This window comes from Ptychodera flava, chromosome 17, assembly GCF_041260155.1.
Source record: "Ptychodera flava strain L36383 chromosome 17, AS_Pfla_20210202, whole genome shotgun sequence".
Taxonomy (NCBI): domain Eukaryota; kingdom Metazoa; phylum Hemichordata; class Enteropneusta; family Ptychoderidae; genus Ptychodera; species Ptychodera flava.
Window position 1 is genome coordinate 9,368,413 of NC_091944.1, and position 24,523 is coordinate 9,392,935.

The 24,523-nt window shown below is 38.2% G+C and overlaps 2 protein-coding genes across 4 annotated transcripts in view; one reads left to right on the plus strand and one right to left on the minus strand.

The window, feature by feature from the left end:
* Positions 1-5,607: 5,607 nt before the first annotated feature.
* LOC139115355 (zinc finger and BTB domain-containing protein 18-like) lies at positions 5,608-23,073 on the minus strand. 3 transcript variants are annotated; one of them, XM_070677399.1, is made up of 2 exons: positions 22,927-23,073; positions 5,608-7,925 (listed from the first exon to the last, which is right to left on the minus strand). In XM_070677399.1, exons 1-2 carry the CDS (start codon positions 22,934-22,936, stop codon positions 6,076-6,078), a joined length of 1,860 nt encoding a protein of 619 aa, XP_070533500.1. In that variant the 5' UTR covers positions 22,937-23,073; the 3' UTR covers positions 5,608-6,075. The 3 variants fall into 3 exon arrangements, with proteins under 3 accessions (XP_070533500.1, XP_070533501.1, XP_070533499.1); XM_070677400.1 differs by lacking the exon at positions 22,927-23,073 and adding an exon at positions 9,177-9,268; XM_070677398.1 differs by lacking the exon at positions 22,927-23,073 and adding an exon at positions 9,032-9,260.
* Positions 20,502-24,523, plus strand: part of LOC139115354 (glutamate--cysteine ligase catalytic subunit-like) — a 66,724-nt gene continuing 62,702 nt past the window's right edge. The window contains exon 1 of the mRNA XM_070677397.1: positions 20,502-20,817. Coding sequence (XP_070533498.1) covers positions 20,668-20,817 — 150 coding nt within the window. The 5' untranslated portion in view covers positions 20,502-20,667. The remainder of the gene's footprint in view (positions 20,818-24,523) is intronic.

Sequence of the window (24,523 nt, forward strand, 5' to 3'; positions counted from 1 at the left end):
GACCGCAAAAACACAGACAGACTGCCAAGCGGTCAGCGCGAAGTTGCTGCCGATCGAACTCTGTGGTTAAATTCAAAGTCTAACGCGACTGGAAGACAAATTTTTTAGGAATTCAAGCGTTTGTGGTGGGGAATCAATGAACGTTGGGGATTTGAACCGACCGTCAATCAAAAGCTTGCATAAACTCTGTTTGCAGGATTAGCAAAATGTGACAAAAGGTTGAGATCAGTTTGTGTAATCAATGCTATAGAAATCAAACATCGTACTGGCCAAGCGTTTGACTGGGAGGAGAACTCCACTAATTCGAGATTGAAAAGTGCGACTTTAAGGTAGAATGCGCCTCGGGACAGATTTTCGGACACAAATTGCAACAATTTGTCCTGATCTACCACTTGCGGGGGGCTCATTTTAGAGCTCTTGGAGAAAGAAAAAACTTTCACTGGCTTAGTTTTTCGAAAATCCAAAACTTAATTTTTCCCCATAGAGATTACACAGGGATGGCGGCCATTTTGAATTTCAAATTTCGAAATAATATTGGGTAGTTTGTTTCACTAGTTCCAAAATTTGCATGATGACACCCGATTTTTATTCTTGATTTTGAAAGAGAATGGATGGAAGATTCTTTGAGGAAATTTTGAGCAAAAGTTTAAGTCTTTCACTTTCGAGGCACGACTACCTTAATGGGGTGGTTTCAGCGTCAGGTTGAGTATTGTAGCATGAAACTTTTACTTGTTCATCAATTATAATGGAAGGACAACAATATTGCTATCAGCAGCTCTGACAAACTTGAGCAAGCTTATGCTAGCTGTTCGAATTTATGCCCTCTTGTGATTTGTATATCGTCCTCTTGAGGTGATGCACAGTGATCGGGAAAATTGCTTTTCAGTATGAGCGAAAAACTCAGTCATGAAATACATGTTATATGGGCAGTAAGGGGATCTCGTTAAAATATCTTCTTGTGTATTGAGTAGTTATCATATCCTTCGAAAACATAATAAAATAAGCTGGAAATATAAAACTATTCTCAGTTATTCGAAACGGAACCGAAACCGAGTCCAATTTCAGCATCGTGGCGGGAGTAATAAACGCCACATACGGTGAACCCTTTACACTTTACGACAACGACGGTGCTCTTACGCAGCAAGTGTCGTTGCACCGCGCCGCGCTGTCTGCATGTGGCCGACAAGCCCCCCTTTCTTGAGTCCTCACCCATCCACAGGGGAACACGACGTTATTTATAGTTATGGCAAAAGTGTAACAAAATTAATAAACATGATTATAAAAAAACTGTTGATTAAATTTAATGTTCCTGTTATTGTTGTATACTTACAAAATTGCAAAAGTACCCCACTGCATCCGAATCCTGAATGATTACGCTAAGTATTCATGCCAAAGTCACGCAGTCGTAGTACAGACACTGCTATTAAAAAATTACGATGGTGAATAATCTTGCTAAAAAACCAAATTATTTCTGTCATTATTGTATACTTGCAAAAGTACACTACAGCACTGAAATCCTGAATGATAATCAATATTTATGCCAAATTCACGCAATTCTAGCACAGACCCTAAGAAACATGGTCAATATAGTTACAGCTGTAGCATTGCATAGTCACTTCAAGCTTGATGCGCGGTCACAGTACTGCCTCAGCAGTCTCTCCAATCAGCAAATGATAGTAATGGAGAGATGTGGATTTTTGTCAAGATTATTCATAATCACAAATTTATTAATAACAGGGTCTGCACATGATTGTCATTCAGGATCAGAGTGCAGTAGGGTACTTTTAGAAGCATACAATAATGATAGAAATATTAAAATTTTATCAACAGTATTCATAATTATAGATTTATTGATTTTGTTACACTCTTTCTATGAATAATAACGCCTTGTCCCGGTGTGCCCCATCGCGAGTCATGCAGTCTTTGTCACGTTTTTTCTCTTTTCTCATATATATATCTGTCTGTGTGTATGGCCTATTTGTCGAGTACCTTAGACTGTGGGGGTTCGGGAGGGGTTGAGATCTTGAGGGAACAACTTTCATAAGTCACTATTCGACTAAAAGTCGCTGATATCTATGAATTAAATCGTTAAAATCATTAAAATCATTATGGTTATGTTCCCTGCACTTTTCTAAATGCGCAAGTGTCATTCGTTCTCCTGATAGGGATATTGTGATATTTGGTATAGTGGGCCTTACAAAACGTGCAAAAACCACCTACCAATTCGAAAACTATGAAAAGTTTCTCCAATCAAGGATCGACACATTGGAGGAGTGTTCCTCGTTGTCAAAACGCTTGTGCCACTGCCTGTATGACATTCTCAAATTCAAATGATAGTCATGACCTGCCAATGGTAGGGATATAGATAGCCATAAACAAAGACTGTGGGTAATTGCATATAGTTCGGTGAAAGAAGTGGGTTTTTGGGATTCAACAATTTTGAAATAAATTTTGAGTCCAACAATATTCAACAAACATCGACCTCTACATGTATTGGTTAGCCTAGGATAAGACAGGTGCATGTATATTTGTTGCTGACAGAATAACTCCCTATATTGTCAGCCATTCATTAGATGAACCAATGCAATCTGCCTACAAGCCAGGACAGAGTAATGAAACCGCTCTTTTACAGATTAAAAATGATATTTGCTTGCCCTCGTTCTTGGTTTTACTTGAGACCAATTTGGTCTTTCTGGTTATGCACTTATTCAGTGGTTTGAGTCATATCTTTCAAATCGAAGTCAGTGTGTTCTAAATTCCACTCAATCATCATTTCATCCGCCTCATACTGGGGTACCTCAGGGCTCTGTCACACCTTGACAATTTAGCCAGCACATGCCGACGTATCAAAATTTCTCTAAAACGCTGGCTAAAGATGTAGTTTTCAATTTTACTCGTATACATAGCGTATTCATAACGTACTCCTAAGTTAAAATACGTTTGGGTACGCTAGACAATTACCTTGACGTATTTCGACTTATGAAGAACTTACAAAACGTGTGTGAACGTTTGTCAACGAGCACATAACCTACAACTTATGGCCCGCGTGTGCGGGACGTATGAGCCATACGCTGGAACACGTCGGAAAGTTTTGTGCATGCACAAAATACCAGCGTGCTTCAGCGTGCTTCAGCGTGCTTCAGCGTGCTTTTGACTTATACAAAATATATTCGACGTACGCCCAGCATATTCGCCAAATTTTTCATACGTTGGCATATATACGCTGGCTACATCGTCAGGGTGTGACAGGGCCATCAGGGTCAGTGAAATAGGTCCAATTCTTTTCAATGTTTATGCCTACCTCTCCACTCGGAAAATTAGTCGCCAGTCATGGTGATGTCTTTATAGTTTTTATGCTGATGATTCAACATTGTATACGTCTTTCACCAGGGATAATGCCATTAGAATGATTTCAAATCTTGAACATTGCATTTCAGATGTCAGACTCTCGATGTCTAAAGATTTTCTCACTTTAAACGATGATAAAACAGAATTTGCAATTTTCTCCTCGGATAGTCCATCAGATAGAAATATTACAAAAATTCGTGTTGGGGATGCTAAAATTCCTCTTCGCTGAGGCTACCTGGGCGCCATCCTTGACTCTCATCACACACTCAGAGACGTGTCAGAGATTTGCCGTAAGCTTACAGCAACCTTTCATCTACGACGCATTTCACTTATTCGAAAATATTCATCAAGATCTGCTACAGAACAACTTGTCCATGCTTTTATCACTTCTCGTATCGATTTCTGTAACTCTCTATTGTACGGAATAATTTATTTATTTATTTATTCAGATTCAACGTGTTCAAAACATGTATATATGGCTGCAATAGTAACTCGTTCAAAAATCACTCTTGATATCACTCCAGTTCTGTACCAGTTGCTTTGGTTACCGGTGACACAGCGAATTGATTTTTAAGATGCTCGTCCTGACTTTGAAGTGTATTCGGGCGAGCTCCCAGTTATCTTTCAAATATGATCTCACTCTACTATATGTTCCATGTCGTAATTTGAGGTCGGCTGATCAGTTCAGACTTTGTAAGATGCGATCGTGCACAAAGAAATGTGGAGATCACTCTTTCAGTGTAGCTGCTTGAAAAGTCTTCCATTCGCGTTCTCCCAGCATATCTTTTAAAACCAATGTTAAAAGCTTCCTTTTTAAATCTGCTTTTTATACTTAGGTTTTAAATGTTTTTGCAGTTTTTTTTATTTCTTAATTGCTTTTGTGTTGTGTTAAACTTTTGCGTTCTGTAATTTTTTTTCAGTGTCCTTGATCACTTTCATTATGGATATTGACGCTTTGCAAATAAATTATTATAAATAAATTATTTTTATTATTATTATTATTATTATTATAACATGTGAATAATTAATTATCCGAAAGTGGATGCCTCTGTGATGTGGCTTGTGCAGCTGAATGCTATGGCCAGCTGAACCTGTTGTAATCAGTGAGATGCAGAAAAGTATGTCAAGGGTTATAAATTGGAGCATACTGGTAGACATCCAACAAAAACCTAAATAGTTTGCCTTATTGGCTAGTTCTAATAGGATTAGATATGTGCATATTTATTGAGCCGGCCATGTGATTAATTAAGTGGTTACAGTGAATGCCACCATATGTAGGTTATATATCACTGAATACAAGAGTTGCACCTATTGCAGTTTTTGACGTACATACACTCCTTTTAAGTCGGTGAATTTTTAAAAAATAAAATTATTTGCTACAGCTTCTCTTGTACCTCTTCTATTTCATACAAACCGATTTGAATTTCAGCAGCCCGGGTCAGGTTTTACCTTTGAGTCTGCGCAACAGTGTTAGTTTCTGCCGGCTTCCGGTGAAACTCCCGTTTCGCGTTCGCAACTCACACATTCCATTATAAACATAGCATCAATGACACTTAGCTCACATTTGGTTCAATGTGGCAGGGCAGAGTGAGTGTACTTCACTAGGTTTACCTCTGGGAACATGCATAACAAGTTTAAAAGCTATCGGACAAGCATTTTCAGAGAAAATGGTTTTTTGACCAAATATGGGAAAAATTGCCCAAAATATACAAATATGAAAATTTCACCACAATTTGAAGATGCTCAACTAAGGTTGTCTCTAGGAACATGCATACCAAGTTTCAAAGCAATTGGACGAGCATTTTCAGAGAAATTTGACCGAATGGCAAAAAATAACCCGAAAATACAAATAAGAAAATTTCACCAAAATTTGAACAAATCCGACAGAAGTAAATCCTAGGATCAATAATACAAAGTTTCAAAGCAATCCAATCTGCACTTTTGAAGAAAATGATTGTTTGACCAAAATGGGAAAATTTGAACAAACTTTGGACCTATACTGATATCAACGAAACCAAACCAGTAACCCCTATTGGTTAGTCTAAAATGCAAATACCAATGCTGCACCTGTTGCAGTGGCTGAGATACCTGAGAGTAGGTCAAAGGTCATCCAAATAATTTGAAATTAATTTTAATCCTCCATTGGTTACACAATTGTGTGTGGTTTTCTTTTTATGCAAAATATTAAACTATGTATTTGAGTAAGTAAACATAAATGAACCAACAGAAAATGAAAGAAGTACAAATCATACAATGATCGAATTTTCATTGAAACAGTTTATTGCATTTGTATAGGTTTCTTTGCTACAAAGCATTAAAAACAGGAAACTGCAAAAGGATCAATTTGTCTATCCTTCCATTTTTCTCAATTTTTATTTTGTTCAGCAATGTCAAACAAGTTTAATACACGCCATTTATTGATCATATTTCCTGGACAAATAGTGTCTGCAATACACAGTGGTCTATCAATGTAATACACAAAATAGGCCTAACAAGAAAAGTGTGTGCATCCGACAATTAACAAGGAAGTTCAGATGCGTTTCACCAAAGGCACGGACCTTGTGTTGCTTTTCATAGAGAAATGTTTGAATCTCAAGGCAAAGCAAAGACTGGTCACTGTCTAAGGAAATCATCGATAAGAACTATGTTATCTTCATCAGAAGTGGAATGCTGCACATTATTTGTGCTACTCAGTCATTCTTTGAACGTTTCTTCTGCAAATTGTGACTATGAATTTCCTTCCCACTCTTGTAGTTGACTTTTGTGAGTCCTCTTAAAATGTATCAACACATTTTTGAAATTCTTGTAGTCCCAGCCACATAAAGGACACTGAAGCTCAGAAACTCCTTGTTCATGCTGTTTTTCATGTATTTTGAATATTGCAAACTTGATGAAGACTTTTCCACATGTTTGGCAACGGTACCGATATAGGCAATCATTTAAGATGGCCGCATTTCTATGACCTTTGACTGATGTCATTTTGTTTTTGTGCAAAATCTTGAAATGTCTTCCAAGACCACAGAAACTTGAGAATGTGTGCTCACACAAAGGGCACACATTCTGTGATTGACCCAATGCACGTTGCTTTACATGCAAGCAAAACAGTGAAAATGGGTTAAACACTTCTCCACAAACTTTGCATGTGTAATATTTTGACCTGCTGATCTCACTGCAATGCTGTTTGATTGCAAGGGAATCACTACAAGTATTTATTACAGGTAATACAACACTGGAAACACTCTGACTTTCAGAACCCAATGTTTCAAATTGTGCTCCCATGCCATGCCGCACTTCATTTTCAGATTGTTGTTCAGAGTCTTCCTGCATGCCATTTGTGGATTCAACTACTGGTAAAGCAGTGCCAGTGAGTGCTCGATTGTAAATGGGGTAGACAGATCTTTTCACCAGAGTTCCAGTATGTGATAAAGTGTTACTATACTGTGATGCAGTCTCTGAGTCTCCTTCATGTACAACTTCCTGAAGTTCCCATGTGTTGTCAGTATCAGCATTTCCTCCATGGCCAGTGGCAATCCACTTTGTTGCCGTAGAGGACAGCTCTCTTCTCCCTTCTTTGAATGAGTCATCTATTGCCATGGCAACACCACTCACCTCTGTTGCTATGTAGAACTGCTGGTCATCATCATCACTTCCATCTTGGAGATCCTCACTTGTATCAGCGGATGACTGCTTGTTTCTCATTGTGTTAAAATCTGCATCACCGTCTTGATATCTACTTGAGTGCCAGTATTCAGGATCATCAGGAGAAAAGGGCTCTATTTTCACTGATATGGTTTTCTCCGGACGTCGTTTTGCACCAGAAGCATCTGACAGTTCACTGTCATCAAGCTGACAATGACCTTGATTTCTATCATTGCTAGTCGACTGACACTGTGTTGAAAAAGAGTTTATGGCACGGTTCCCATGACGATTGGATTTCCAATCCATGGCTTCACAACCATTTCCATCATTTGTATAAATTGTCTCTCCAACCTCTCTACAGATGTCCTCCTCTTTTACCCTCACCCTCGCCAAGATGAAACCATCAGTATCAGAGTCAAGTACTGACATTCCTGCACTCTGTTGCACCCCTGCTTCAACATTATCACTTCCAACAGAGTCCAACACAGGCTCTTGTTTGACAATTTCTAGGGATCTTTCACACAGTTGACTCAAACTACAAACTCCATACAATTTGGAAGCAGCTTGAAGCTTCTTCACCTCATTTCTTTTGACTTCCACCTTCCCTTTATACACAAAATCGACCAGCAGTCTCATTGTATCTGCAGAGACAATGCTTGTGTATATTCTCTGAGTTGTGTCATTTGTACTTGTAGAGAACATCTGACAGAATACATCACTGCAGCTAGACAGCACTACCTTGTGACAGTGAAGCTCTTGATCTTCAACACAAATTATAGCATCTGTCAAGACAGACTTTTCACGTAACCTATCTAGGGCCTTCAATACTGTATCTGAAAATCCTGTCTCTGCCAGCTGGATGTATGTTGTTTTTGCTTGCAACCCATCTGTTGGAGGGTAAGCTGTACTGGTTCCAGCAATGGCTGTCATTGTCATGTCTGTCAAATAATAAAATAAATAAATAAATAAATAAATAAATAAATAAATAAATAAATAAATAAATAAATAAATGATTTGTGAAGGTATTCACTTCCTACAGAAATGCACAACAGTATCCCTTTTCTTGCCAGACAGTGTCACTTCCCCATCAGGCAAGTCAGTAAAAAGTGGTATTGAGTCAAAACATGACGTATTTTCACCCACTTGGCTTTAAGCCATAGTCTGTTATAGCATCTTTTGTCAAAAAAAATCAAGTTTACAGTATTTATCTTTTCAACAGCTTTCAAGTATACAGTATTATGTTAAAATACACCATATGGAATATCTTGTGTTTCATTTATTTTAACCATCTTGACCTGATGGTGAAATAAGGACTTGGCAGAATGGGTGAGTTACTAGTTAGAAACAGGACTGCCTACGTACAAATTGCTGCAACCCTTTCTTGGGTACGTAGGTAGGCAGGGATTTTTTTTCAAAATATTTTATTATAAAGTACACATTTTATAGGGGTTCAGGGCAATCAAACACTAACAACAATTTTTCTTAAAAACCTATCAAAGCATATAAAGGAATAAAAACATGAAAAGGCATCCTCGTTCAAGCAAGAATCAAACGGGAGGTGACGAACACGTGATTTTACGTTTTTCCTTTTTTACACTTCCATGTTTATGTAGCTCTAAAAAGTCCAAGAGAGGGGCGTCCGTCGACTAACTGCAAGCAAGTGACTGTGGGATGTGGCGACGGGTTTCAGAATCCGCGGGCAATGATCTAGCCTAGAATCATATTCGTCCGCTTGCCTCCGTACCGCCGACCGACCCACTCCCAACGGAGTACGGAGGCAAGCGGACGAATAGGATTCTAGGCTAGCAATGATCCGCCAGATCTAATCTCATGTCACTACCTGTGGAACCGGACACCACGGATAGAGTTACCTCCATGCTTGATATCAATGAACATTATATGCTAACCAAGGATGTCTTACATGTAAGACTACATCCTCGGGCTATTTGGTCATATGGGCCGGGCCCGAGGAAGGGATACAACCATGGGGGTCTTTTTTCCTCCACGGCAGGCATAACAAATCGAGATCTAGACTGTGGCATACCTGGTATGAGTACGCAATCAAGGCTCGGTTCACTGACTGACAGGACAGTCTGCATCTACGAACACCTCAAATACGGGCAATCGTCTCTCATGTGCCGGCTTTCAGGCAAGTTAGTAGTCGAGATTACATGGAGACTGTCAAGTACCTGAGCTCAGCGCTGTCACATTTGCTGTCTATGGATAGGAGAACGGGCAGCACGGCGGGAGCGCGATGCTGAAGTTAAAAACTTAGTTTCGGATTCGATTTCGGACTCGGTTTCGGGTTTCGAGTGAGGGAAAGAATTCTACATTTTCAGCCGTGTTTGTTGTACATTCATATGCAAAGATAAATACTTGTCGTCAAGAACATGTTTCTATCGGATTACGTGTCGACATATGAAGTATATATTTCAAAGCATAAATCGAGTGCATATATTGATAATTAAAATGGTTAAAAAGAGTTTTTTTCAAACCAATTTGCACTACCTCAAGAGGGCGGTATACAAATCGCGAGAGGGCGTAAGTTTGATAAGTTTGTAAAACTTTAAAGCCTTTCTGTCGGAGAAAGTCTTTTGGAATATAATTTGACACAATTTGCTATAAAACTTGCAGGTACATCTGACTTTAGAGTTTATGGTATTAGAGAAACTGAGTTTGTCAAACTCTAAGAAGTTTTGTTGCGGGTTTGTACCATTTCATGACAGCTTTTCCCAACACAGATCTAGACATTGTCGATGTCGCTATCGCAGCCAATAGAGACACCTGATCACGTCTTTATATTCATAAGTATTCAATATCTCTCTGCTATCAAGCTAATGACACGTGAAAAGAGACAGTTTGGCCCTTATGTTAAAGATTGGCAACCCCAGGCCTTAAATTTAGCTGACGACATTTACTGAATAAAATTGAAGTCATTGTTCAGCTAATTATTTAAAGGTAGACTTTGCTTTGCCAAGCAAATTAAATTGCTTGGTGAGCCAGCGTTACAAGCCACAAGGTTAAAAGCAAGTCACGTCAGCAATCCAGTTTAGTGCTTCTGAAACTGAGAGCAGCATGGTGGTGCCTCCGCAGCACAGACAAACGGAGCCCATGACAGGAAGTCAGTACATTGTTGTGTAAATTTTGCTCAGCTCATAGGTATTAAGGGGTTGACCATTTGATATCCTGGGGGGGGGCTTGGAAGATTTGGGGGGGAAAAAGATGCCAGGTGGAGTTGCTCGGAAAAAAAATCTGGCTTTAAGTGGCTGATGGAAAAACAATTATGGACCATTGCCACTCGGAAAAAAAAAAATCTTGGCAATTGATCGATGCACACTGCAGCATCAATAAAAATCAAGCAGTAGCTCTGGAGTTTTATAAAGCATAAACCATTTCAAGCTAGAGGAACAATAACTTAGAATTTATTAAACGAGGAACTGAAATAAATACACAAACAAAAACACTGAAAAATTGTCAAAAGTTACAGCTACTATCACTGTAGCTTTCAGCAACTGAAAACAAGAACTCGTCTGAAGTGGTCTCATTGAGGAAGATTTTCACACTATTTCAGACGGCTTTTCTCTCAGTCATCTCCTTTATATTCTAAATCACTGAATATGAACAATTGTACAGTATACATGACCTTCTGATTAGAGGAAGTATGCTGAAATTGAAATTGCTCACCAGTCAGTGAGTCAGTGAGTCAGTGCGATATCAGAATAGATAGTCATCAGGAGAAAAGATTTGATTGTATACTTTCACGCGCAAGGATTTGCTACGTAAATAAATCAACATATTCTCAATCTTGTCGATTGAGATGCCAACGGACAACGAAGCCACGCAATTTCATTAGCGGATGTAAACTTGAGTATGTAATTGTTTGTATGACGTAGCGTCTACTCATATTGTCTCTGGTAATGGTCTCATAGCCGGTAACTCTGAGGAGAGGTCTTGAAACAGACAAAATAAAATTACAGCAGTATCAACCAGATGTAAATCGGAATTTTTTGTCTTGGCGTTATGACATCAGTTTTGCAGTGGGGACAAGATTTTTTTTTAATTCTAATACGATTAGCTGTTTTTGAATGGGAACGTATTACAATTATTGAATTTCTTTCTGCAGATGTTGTTTCTTAAGAGATAGTTTCTGCAGGTGTTGTTTCTAAAGCTACATCTGAAGAAATAGTTTTTGCAGATGTAGTTTATGAAGCTACTGTTTCATCAGCCTGAGATATTGAGGTATTGTCAGCTGGTACTGCCATACAAGCCTTGGGCATGGATGAGTACTTCAGTGATTCTGATTATGGTTCAGATTATGATCTTTATTAAGCAGGTTGTAATTCAACAGAATTTGTATTCAAATAATAATAACCTGGTGTATCAATAAACATATAAACTCTGAAATACTTCAAACAAACAGAGCACAAATTGATTTGAAAAACAGAGCTATTAAGGCATGTTTTAAATTGAGACAGTTACTCTTTGCAGAGTCAAATATTCCAATTAAGGTCCATTTACAAATGTTTGATGCCATGATAAAACCTATTCTGCTATACTGTACAGAAGTATGGACTGCGGACATATGCACAAATGCAAAAACCATACTCACAAACTTAACAAACACAATTGAAAAGTTGCACATTAAATTTTGCAAGCACATACTTAAAGTGAATAACAAAGCATCCAACATAGCACGTTTAATGGAACTGGGTAGATATCCTCTAATTGTTTCAAGCATAACACAAATGGTCAAATATTGGTTAAAAATAAGTAAGAAAGCAGATACAACACTGAATCGTGAGGCTTATGATCTGGGTTGTCAACTGGACACATACAGATAATTGGGTGTCAGGAATTAAACAATCGTTGCTGCTCGTAAATATTGGAGATGCCATGAATGTAAAGATAGAAAATGACAAACAGTTTAAAACTAATTTCAATGTAAAAGTTAAACAGCTATTTGAAAAATGTGCATTTGAATTTATTCATGATGATACCAGACAAGGGCACCATAAAAATAAACTTCGCACATACAGAGAGTTGAAAAAAGATTTCTCTCTCGAAAGCTACCTTCATGTTATAAAAAACCCAGATCACAGATCAGCCCTGTGCAAGTTACGCATTAGTGCACACATACTACACATAGAAACAGGTAGATATAGAAACCTTGATGTCATAGACAGAGCATGCCCAATTTGCCAAAACAAACAAGTAGAAGATGAGATACATTTTCTTTTTCATTGCAAAGGATACACAGACATTAGACATGATTTTTTCAGTAAACTAAACATTTGTAAAAACGCATTCAGAGGCACACAAGACCTTGTAAGCATCTTTTCAAGGACAGATAAAGCATCACTATGTGAATTGGGAAAATACATACATACATGTTTTAAACTCAGACAAGACAAAATGAAAAAGACAAAGTAAACTATTTATGAACCTTTAATATGTTGACCTCATGTATAGATATTTATATATATATATATAATATATATATATATATATATATATATATATATATATATATATATATATTATATACTCTTTCATTGTTGTTTTTGCAAAACCTTTATTGTACTTTATGATCAAGATCCCAACTGGGATACGATTTCAATAAAGGCTTACTTTACTTTACTTTACTTTACTTCTGTTTGTCTTTCATAATTTATTTCACAAGATTCAATTTCATGTTACTTTTGATACTTCAGTTATAATAAACTTGACAGTAAATTGCCCTCAAAAGTGCCACCACAGGCCACCAATTAAAGATGAATAATTAGAAAAGCTTCAGCTTCAGGAGGGGGGACACCCCCCTCCTCGCCTCCCCCCCCCCCGCGCGTGCGCTTGCTCCGCTTCGCTCCGCACAAGGTTGTACCCTCCAGTTCTTTCACTTGTACCCGTCTATTCTGAAAAACATTGACAGCCCTGATGTAGGATACCATCATCTCTTCTGATGACACCAGTGATGTTCTCAGAAAAGTCTTCACTGTAAGTTTGTTAATGCTTAATGTAGAACTCAGTCATCAGGTTGTTTGATTTGTATTTTCAGTGTGTTACCCATGGTATAAATAAGATCTATAAACTGATATTTTTGTAAAGTGAATCAAAAATGTACATGTATTTACATATCTTTATTTAGTTTCTTGAATATAGTCTGTGTGCGATAGAACAGCATCTTGTTACTGGGTGTGAAAAACCAAGCAAACAAACATTGCACCGAAATTTGGTAAGAAGGAAAGTGAAAAAAAAAAGTTGCCAGCATATGCCCTGTAGAAAAAAATAATTCATGGTGAAGCAGGTGGGAAAAAAATAATGGCTCTCCACCAATCTTCCAAGCCCCCCCCCCAGGATATCAAATGGTCCACCCCTAAAAGCAGCCAGTTTGCCATTGCATCTCCAATGAAACTTTGGTGTAGTGTGACTGCTTTTTTGTAGTTAAGAATTCATTTATTGGTAACAAGATGTCTAGCATTGACACCTGACCAGTATATAGGGACAGCGGTCATACAAATGGGTAGAATAGCCACTTTGATCAACAAGGAACAGGTTTCGGGAAAGGCGTCAAAACTCTGGGCTGATCTGACATTTGTGGATGAACATCGAGAACGGTAGAAATAGTAGATATGTTATAATCCCAACCAGGCCAGCTTCTGTATGCGGAAAAGTTGGAATGTTGGACTCTCCAAATAGCATCAGGGATGACGTACACTTACGTACACTTGAAGTTGAATGAGTAATTTAATTTGATTTTCCCTTTAAGCAAGAAATTACAGTTTAAGAAAATATTTAAAGTCATGAATGGCATCCCGGTTAATTGTACTATAATCAAAATTTCTTTAAAGATTTTTTATTTAATTAATTGGGTGGTTTCAGCCTCAGGTTGAGTTTTATAGCGTGAAACTTTTACTTGATTATCAGTTTCAATTGAAAGACAGCACCATTGCTATCAGCAGCTCTGACAACCTTGAGCAAGAACGTAGCAGTATGTGCAAGGATTTATCTATTTCAATTGTTTAAAAGCTGTGTTACCAAGATGTTTTCTTTAAATTTTAATTTCAGGAAAACAAATGTAAACAGCCTGCATCAAAACCTCTTAGCATCTTATCTTATTGTTATGACAACTATTCATGTAAATATTGTTGTAAATATGCTGACTGGTCAAATTTACACCCTCTCGCGATTTGTATACTGCCCTCTTGAAGTATAATGCATAGTGGTACAGAAAACTGGTTTTTAAACCATATAAGGGACTGGTCAGTTTCTTTGGCCTGGGGGGGGTGGATTATTTTTTGCCAACATGAAAAAGTGGCTGACCCCCCTATTCCAAATTTTGAAAACAGGGTGACCCCCCTATTCCAAATTTTGAAAACAGGGTGACCCCCCCCCCGCACGCGACAACTGTAATATGTAATGATATATATACTGTAATTATATATGTAACATTTATATATATATATATATATATATATATATATATATATATATATATATATATATATATATATAATATATATATATAATATTTTACATACATTTATATTTTAACAGTCATTCTGTGTTTTAATGAAATTGTTGGCATGTCAGTTGTAAGATACGAATTTCAAAGTGTCAATCTTAAAGTTTGAATACAGTACATTTTGAATGAGCTGTGAATGTATTTCACACTTTCTATGCTTAACCAGATGTACTGAACTGTTGTACAGAAATGGATGTCAATCATTAATATTAAACAGGAAAAAGCAGTAAATCAAAAACTTTGATGGGTGTTAAGACTTGCCAGCCATCAAATTAAATCTCCTGAGGAACCATAGAGAGGCATTTTAGCCAAATCTGATGTATGCAGAGTCTGAGATGACCTTTTCTTGGAACATTGATATTTGTGCATGTTGCTTTCTCATACTGAATTCTCATAGAGAGAACAGAAAAGTATCAGGAATTTGTCATGCTTTTCATATGAAATGCAGATTTCATAATAGTACACTTTCACTTAGCAAACATCAAGATATCTCTGGCATATATTTCTGATTTATTAAAGTATGGCGCGCGGAGAAAAATATGAAACATCCTGATATCTCTGATATATATGTCTTGTATATTAAAGTAATGCACAGGAAGGGTGTGCTGAAAAATGTCTGATATATTAAAGTAATGCGCTCAAAGAGCACGCTGAAAAATATTGAACATACATATATCTCTGATATATGTATGCCTGATATGTTAAAGTTGGGCTTGCTGAAATATATGTCTGATTATTAGTTACGCGCCCGAAGGGCACGCCGCAAAATGCAACTAGATAAAATTTGTGGCTGACATGATGCATTTTAGGCAATGATGAACCTGTGTCGAAATTCAAAAACACACTGACCCCCCCTATTGGGCATTTCAAAAACATGGTGACCCCCCCCCCTATCACCAAAGTCAAAAACAGGGTGACCCCCCCCCCATGAATCCACCGCCCCCCCCCCGGCCGAAGAAACTGACCAGTCCCTAAATTATGATTATGAGCGAAAAATTGATGTCATGAGATACATGTTACATGAGCAGTCTTGTGATCTCGTTAAAATATCTTCTTGTGTATCAGTATTCATCATATCCTTCGAAAAAATAATAAAATAACCTGTAAATATAAAACTTTTATCAGTTATTCGAATTCGAATCCGAAACTGAGTCTAATTCCAGCATTGTGGCGGCAGCTGCATCGAGGACTGTGCGCCACCAATGCAACCATAGGGACGCCAGGAAAAATCAAACAAACAAGCATACAAATAGACGAACAAACAATCAAAATAAACAAACATACAATCAAGCACACAAATATATGAAAAATAATAAACAAACATGCAGACAAACATAAACAAATAGATAATCAATCAAACAAACTTAATATAATAGAACAACTTTGATTTTGAGGTTGGGTCTCATGATCGGGATCGGAGATTGCCTAATATAATGTGGTGTAGTGTGCCTTGCAACACGTGCAGAAATCGATGAAAACTATGAAAAGTTTTTCAAAAAAAGAGACACATTGGGTATGTAGATCGACGGGTGGATCACACTACATGATAAAGTTCTAATAAAGTTAGAATCACCGAATGCCTGTGACTGTGATCCGGATATTTCCCAGTCATTAAGGCTGCATTAACGTACATTAACCACCTTTGGAGGAGGAAGGGGTTGATGGGGGATTTGAAAATATCAAGGGTATGTATTGAGCATTTGAAGGGATTTCAGGACTTAAAAAGGGAGGAACTCGAAACGAAACTGCCTCTGATTGATATTAAATATTTAGTAGTCCATTCATAGCTGTAACTTTTGGCTAATCGTTTGGTGGTTTTCTTTTGTGTATCTTACTGCAGTTTCTTATTTTATTCCCTGAAGCGAGATCAAAAGTCCAGCTTTTAATTATCAACACAGTCATATGTGTACAGTCAGCATTGTTATTGTTTGAAATCGAATTCAAGTCTGGACTAGAATTATTCTTCATAAATAACAATGATACCATCTTTACACATACACATAATATTTTGCCGAACATAATATTTGTTATTCAAGCATGCTATGTAAGGAGTAGAACAAGAAACCGCGGTTGATACACGCAAAACAAAACGTACCGAAAATATGGCCAAACGGTACAGTCAATATCTCTTTTATACAATTACGTGAATGATGTTCAGTTTTCTGGACAGGTAAGGGAAGTCATCCTGTTTCCAACCTTATATCATAAGGGAGCGTTCAGTTATTATGGCCGGGGGTGGGCCGGCAAATTCTTCCTGCGCATCAAGCAAAATAAGTGAACCCCCTACCCATTGTACCAAAAAATTGATGACCCCCCCCCCCTTTTAAGATGACAAAAATTTCATGACCCCCCCCCCCCACATTGCTTGAGCAAAGCTGCACAACCATACACCTCGGAGGGATAGAATCAAAAAAAAGATTCTCAGATATTTTCAAATGACCCTCCTCACAAACTCACAAAGTGTTAATGTTCAAATTTCCCCTTCTGACTTGCTATAATTTTGAAATTACCCCTTAAAGGGATTAGACAGAAATTACACGTAGATCGCAATATTTTTGCGGAAGCGTGTGCGTAAAAAATTTTGATATTTGGATTTAATTGATGATCAGCTGTTGATAATGTTGATTCACTATACATGATAGTGTATGAGAAAACTATTAAATACTATTTTAATACAACACTATATCTATGCATTTATAGGTGTTTGATAATTGACATAAATGTACTTACAACTGGTATGTGGACAAAAAAATTGACTTCAGAATTTCACCAAAAATGTTCATCCACTATACATACGAGTCTATGATAAAATTGTGAACAATTTTTTTTTGGAATGAAAAACTTGCTATACATGAGCATGTACAGACGTTGAATAATTAACATAATTGTACTTGATTAGAATATGATGGTTAAAGGTGCATATTATGTGTACAAGAAATCTGATTTTGAAATTTCACTGAACGTGTTCATCCACTATACATGGGAGTCTATGAGGAAACTATAAATAATTTTTTTCCAATACAAAATTAGGTAAATCTGTGTATTTATGTACTCTTGATTATTAATATTAATGTACTTGATTAGACTAGGGTGGTTACAAATGGATATGTGTGCAGGAAATTGGATTTCAGAATTTCACCTAAAAGAATTATTTAACTTTTCATGGTACTAGTAGTCTACAGGTAACTGTTTAAAACTTGCCATATCTCTAATATGTAAGTAATAGGAATTGTTCATTGCCCTCAGTGAGCTCCATTGACAATAAGACATGCCTCAGAGTTGCCAAGTCAAGATATTCATGTGATAGATAATTATATTTTTGTTCAGATTTACAATTAAATGACTTCAGAGAATGAAATCATGCAGCAAATCATTTTTATCTCCCAGAATATTTCTGAACACTGAAACTGCTTTTTGACGTGACGGATGCTTATAAAAATTAAGTGACCCCCCCCCTCTGAGCTGTTGAAAATACATGACCCCCCCCCCCCTTTGCAGTTTTCAAATTTGAGGTGAACCCCCCCCCCCTGGATTTTGCCGGCCCACCCGGCCGTAAAAACTGAACGCTCCCTAACAGTATTAAATGATTTTTTCTCTGGCCGAGAGCTCGATCCTATGCCAACCGTGCTACATCGGGAATATAGCACGGTTTGTCATGTCCGGCCAAGCAGATCGCTGTATTTGCGCCTATGGTATGATACGCTTGAATATTTCATAATCATGATGTAAAGATAGGTCAAATTGTTCTTAGAATAATTGCAATTTCGCCTGCGGATACTGGCGGATGTCTGATATAAATCAACCCGGGGTCTCAACAGGCGCCCTCTATCAACTTTATACCTTTGTTAATCAGTCATTGATATGCGCCCCTTGCCCGGGGAGTATTCAGTTCCGAATTTTGAACAAATGTACCCCAGAGAGTTCAAACTACGAAGCACAAATTCTACACCTTTCCGTTTAATGTCTGGATAGGGATTCAAAACATCTTCATTTCGGGGGAATACTTTACGTCAAAACTTCATATTTTCTGCAAAATGATAATTCAATAGCGCCAATTCGGAGTAAAAAGTTGTGCGCGAGTAGGAAAGACAACAAGAATCAAAAGTCAACATTTACAAGGAAAAATATATTGGTCAAAGCCACGTTACATGAGTGTTTACTCTTCCCAGTATGGCAGTGTCCCAAACCTCACGCAGTGCACCGCGCCAGTTCAGTCTACAAAACTTCAGCCACTCAAAGACTGCATTGTTCAACTATTATTAAGTGCGAATGAGTGGTATTTAATATTGTAATTTCTAATGATTATGTTTTTATTATTGGTTAGGCCAAAAACAATGTTTCTGGTCCATGACATTCAGCAAAAGTGATGCGGCGATGCCGTTTTCTTATCTATCTGTTTTTCTTTTTTTCCTTTCTTTTTTTTATTCCTAACAATGCTGGTTTGGCACTTTTGATGCAAGAGTTATTGTCTTTTATCACTGGCTGCATAATACTACCGTTTTCTTTTTGCATTTTTGGACATACAAACAGGAATAATCAAGGATAGCTGTACTGATGAGCTGATATGAGCACGTACCCCCCCCCCCCCCCCCCAAAAAAAAAAAAAAAATCATGACGGGCAGTGTCTGAAATAACACGCGCAGTGACCAGAAACGGATTTTCTTTTACCTTACAGTAGATAATAGTGAGTGGTGATACATGTGATAATGACAACGACGGCAGTAGTGTCGATGACGATAATGACAACTTTAGACTGAAGTGTATACATGTATACGCAAAGAAGGTTCTCAATTTTCTTTTCTTTTGAAGGGGGTATTTGATGTGTGGATGAGGAAGATACTGGAGAGACAACGAAGCCTTGTCATCGAAATGTTGCTTGTTAAAATGACTGTGTAGTCTGGACACCCACGTCGGCTTCCGGGCACGTTTTACCCACTCAGTCAAATAGCATCATATGTGAATACTTTTTAAGTCTCCTACTGTATTTTCCACGTTTTTATATCCTTTAATACTAGTACCTTTTAGTATTCGATAATATGCAAGACAGGCAAGATCAGTATGAAGTTCAATAACAATCATATCCCATTCTATTCTATTGTCGAGATTCACAGTACCATAGGCGTACGGAACGTTTCGTAGATCGTCATCGGATGGGAAGTGACTGACACTTTGAGGCCGAAGGCCGAACCTCGGTACTGTATAATATTATACAGTACCGAGGTTCGGCCTTCGGCCTCACAGCTGCAGTGTCAGTCACTTCCCATCCGACGACGATCTACGAAACGTTCCGTACGCCTGTGCACAGTACAGTGTAGCCTCGATAAAGAGTAAAATCGACGAGTCATCGTGCTTGTCGAGGGTTTTGAAATACACAGAGCAGGCATTTTTATACTCCAGGTAAAATTAACAGATGGAAACAGAAAAATAAAATATTGAATCTTCCTGATTGGCTTCCAGTTTAGACCTTCAGTCAAAGTAATTTACATGAAAATTGCACGGTACAGTGACTTTTATTATACAGTAGGCGCTATACCCTGGACTTGTTCGACCCCAGGCATAGGTCTACACTCAAAACATTGCAAACAGTTCAATAGGGTTTTGAGATATACATACATATACTTTGTCGATTTAGCTTCGTAGTTTTGTTTGTTATGACGTAGAAAGCAAGGCCGAGTGAAAACCTTTGCGGTTTTGCTGAATCATACTGGCTCTGACGACTTATTCTCACACCCCTACCAATACAAATGGTTGGTGCCAAGCAGTCAACGCGCGCAACGTGTAAACCTATGTCCTTTGACCTTATCGGGGGTGTCACATTTCAGTCTTCCGTAGGTCGAGCATTTAACATATTCAACACATTCGAGAATGTTCAGACATAGTGTGTGCTTTAAATGTAAAATAATTCACGTAAAAATATTTGCATAAGTAATATGTTTCCTTTCAGTTTGTAGTCCGTGAATATTTTAGGATCACTAAATCTCACGACTTGCACACCCCTCGTATCGAAGATATCTCACACGACACACGATTTGATATAATGGCCAGCTAAATCGGCCAGGTGTGTTTACTATACAACAGCTCAGCGCAGTCGATCGTTCTGTACTCTAATCAACTGTTTGAAGTTTCATGCCAGGTACCTACGAGACCGACTGAAACACAGGATGGGGCTGCTGTCTGAAGGCTCGCCACTGACGTGGGAAGAGACGAAAAAATACGCGGACCACGTCCGTAAGCACGGCATCATCCAATTTTTGAACATTTACCAGAAGCTGAAGGATCGACAGGGCGATACGCTGAAATGGGGTGATGAGGTAAACTGATTTCAGATTGTCGTATCAGAACTGTCAGTTAGTCCGCGATACAGGAGGTTTACTTTTCAACACAAATTCATGAACGTTGGTACAATATTAGAACTTCAACGCCAGTTCAAATTAAGTTGTATCGGGATAGGGTTGTATCCAGTTCGTACACAGACCCTCCCGGTTTTTTTTGAGGGTCTATGGATCCACAGTCCCTGTGGATAGAGGGACTGTGATGGATCGTAGCATTTGCAGTGGCCGAACACTTCCACCGCGTACCGTACCGATTATATTATCGGGATTGTGAAGTGAATAATCGTATTTTTGTGAACCGCAAATCTAACCATGGTCCAACCATGGAGCTTTTAGCTCCATGCTCTCATACAACTGAGCCAGCAGCAGATGGGATTTCTTTTCAAGTTGTGCAACAACATACTCGTCGATATCGTCGTGCGTGACCCGAACCGTAACCTAATTTTGACCTTGAAACCGATTTCGATACTCCAGAGACAGGTCTTCCCCCGTGAGTGCGTGACTAATTTTTCCCCAGAACTCTGGACCGTGCTCTGGCAAATACCCGTGAACGAAGTCGTCGACCAGATGACATTATTCGTTCATTTTTTGAAATATAAAAAAGTTACTTTATTCAGGTGTGCCCACAGTCGTTTGTGGTCCGATACACGGCGAAGGCCCCTGTTCCTGGCACCTTGTATCGAACCACAAGCGAATGTGGGTTCTCCGACTGGAATTAAAGGTGAATCCAGGTATCCTTGTGAAATCTCTAGACACATAAATGCAGGTGTGCAAGAGGGACCATGTCTCCCGTTTGAAGCCCTGCTTACCGTAGCGTAGCGCATTCCGTTGACGACTTTCATGATTTCTGGAATGTCTGCGAGGACATAGCTGTGGGTCCATAGCTGTGGTGTTTTCGGACGGGATTTCTGCAGCTGACTTTTTACGTGCTGGTTTTGACTTTTACGTTATTAACTCCGCACGTAAAAGTCAAAACCACTCGTAAAAGTCAAAACCAGCACGTAAAATGTCAGAAATCCTGTCTGAAAACACCACAGCTATGGACTCACAGCTAGTTTTGACAGGCCTTGACTTGTATTGTATGATGCTTTTATTGCTGAAAATATCAAAAGATGGTGATGGTTTCTCATGTCTTTATTTTACTTTCTATAAATGTGATGACACTTTGGAAAGCAACTTAACCCTGACAAGGTGGTGGAAATATGATCTTCAGTTCAGGGTACCTGTTATTTTAAAAAATCACACTTAGGGGTTGCCGTCTTGTTCATTCTACCTTTGTATTAATCTTTGGAATTGGTTGTCCTAACTGTCCTAAAACAGACGTTCAAAGGAAAAATATGATTTGAAACCCTTGACTGTCGTGAATGTCAAAAATTTCCAACACCATTATGAATTACTGTATATGATCTGTAGCCGGAAAATTCTGGAAAATTGTGACAGGTACATGTTCACAGTATTTATTTTTCAAGGGTCTGTGGGTTGATACATTACAATTTTACTTCGTTGTGGTAAACAAGGGGTTAATTACATTGATTAGGTAACAGAAGCTGGCATTCAGGGGCCATTTGTTCTACAAAGTCAATGCAATTATACAGAAATGTTTATTTTACAATCAGTCAACTTTGTGGTTTGGCTCAATGGCATACAGTCAAGGGCTTTGACTGAGCTTGCACTGCCACGCTGGGCATGAGCTGCTTGTTACGATATAAGACATGCCAAGTAGGTGAAAACAGGTCTTCTTGGCAGTCAGTACTGCTTTTCAAGGACTTTGCAGGATGGCAGTCAACAGACGCAGCAGAAAAAGAGTTCAAGAAGGGGGTATGGTTGTGACATAGACCCTCCAAAACACGGGTCTGTGGTAGTGATCAAGAGATGTAGGGAAAGTTTTGAGATGTATACCCATAATGTTTCACCACAAAACTGGGTGTTTTCTGCTGGACAAATCGAAAAAGGAAGAAAAATGTGTCAGAAACACTTAGCAAAGAATGCACTAGTCTAACATCTCGACTTGGTCTTTTGGCCTTCATTTATATGTATGGACGAAGGCCAAAAGACCAAGTCGAAATGCTATGTACTAAGACTACATACCGGTAGTCATTTACAGGTACATGATAGTGGTGCCTGGAAATTCCTCACAATGTCACCGAGAATTTGATGGCCGTCACTGGCACTGATTTGTTGTATTGGTTGTCGCCGTATGATAGACATGGAGTATTGCTGCACTGTCTTTGGCCTAACCTGTTCACACCCCAGTTCCTATGAACAGGTCCACAATCCCCATAGGTAACAGTAGGTTTGGGTCAAACCATGGTGGCGAAAGGGTTAAAAGTCTTGATGGATTGTATGGATGACATACCGCACATATGCAAATGTGACCTTACCTTACATACCTCCTCACAATACAGAAACAAAAACAAAACAAAAAGCATTTTGGAAGTTGTAACAGTAAACATTATAGCAACAATATATGAACAACGAATTAAAATGACAAAGATAATATCATGGGAGTTTGTAGAAAATACCCTTAGCATGTTTACCACTGCTGCAGTACACGTGACAATCACCTACCCAAGTAGGCGTGTTTTCCAGAAGAAAAATAGGTCAGACGATTCAAGTAATATTTTGAGTGTTATTACTGACATTTTGTTCAAGTAACTGGTGTTTTTGCCTGTGAGGTACAAATTTCTGTAGAAACCTGAATGATGGAAATTTTCATTTTTGAAACATGGCATCTTCTGTAAAATTATGGTCAAGTTTTAACACAAGGAATAGGTTGCATTAACATCATACATATCATTAAAATGTTTTTTCAAAGAAAATACAGACAGAGACACCTACACTGTATATTGAATATCTTCAGTCATTGTTTTTGTGAAGTGTGGAAAGCAGGTCAAACTATTACCGGGGTGTCCCAGTCATTTGGGGCGAAGGGGAGAGGAACCCCTTGCATATAATGCAATCAGATAAGGGAACTGCAGAAATGTTATCAGGGTTCCCAAATCATTTATCAACATAGAGCTGAAAAACAATGTATCTAGGCATATATAGATATGCACATGTACACACGTACATAGTAATATGCACACATACATACACACATACAGGTACATATCCATGCATACATACATATACACACACACATACACACACATACATACGTCTGATGGTTCAGATCGTAGAGTTACCAGCAATTGCCTTGATAATCAGTGTATGGTTTTTTGAAACTAATGCTACTAAAGTGACTTACTAGGACTTCAAAACCTTTGAAGAGTTCTTGAGAAAGCACAATGCTCAAGAGGTGTCACCAAAACACTCGCTCACAGTAAACTTTTGAGCACAAAGTGTACTTTAAGATTGTTGTCAAGCTTTGGTCAGGACCCACATAGAGTCCAGGTATTGATACAGTAGATAGGAATATTTACATAACATCATAAATACAAACCTACTCACTTTCAATCATCGACAAATGCATGCATACATTCAAGATTCACATACAAACATACATACATACATATATACATGATACACACACATACATACATACATACATACATACATACATACATACATACATACACATATTTCCATCCACATGTATGTGTGTCAGAATTGCGTTTTGACCTGATTGTCGTAGGTAGCCACTTGACACGAGCTCTTTGCATCTTCAAGAACTGACGTAGATACC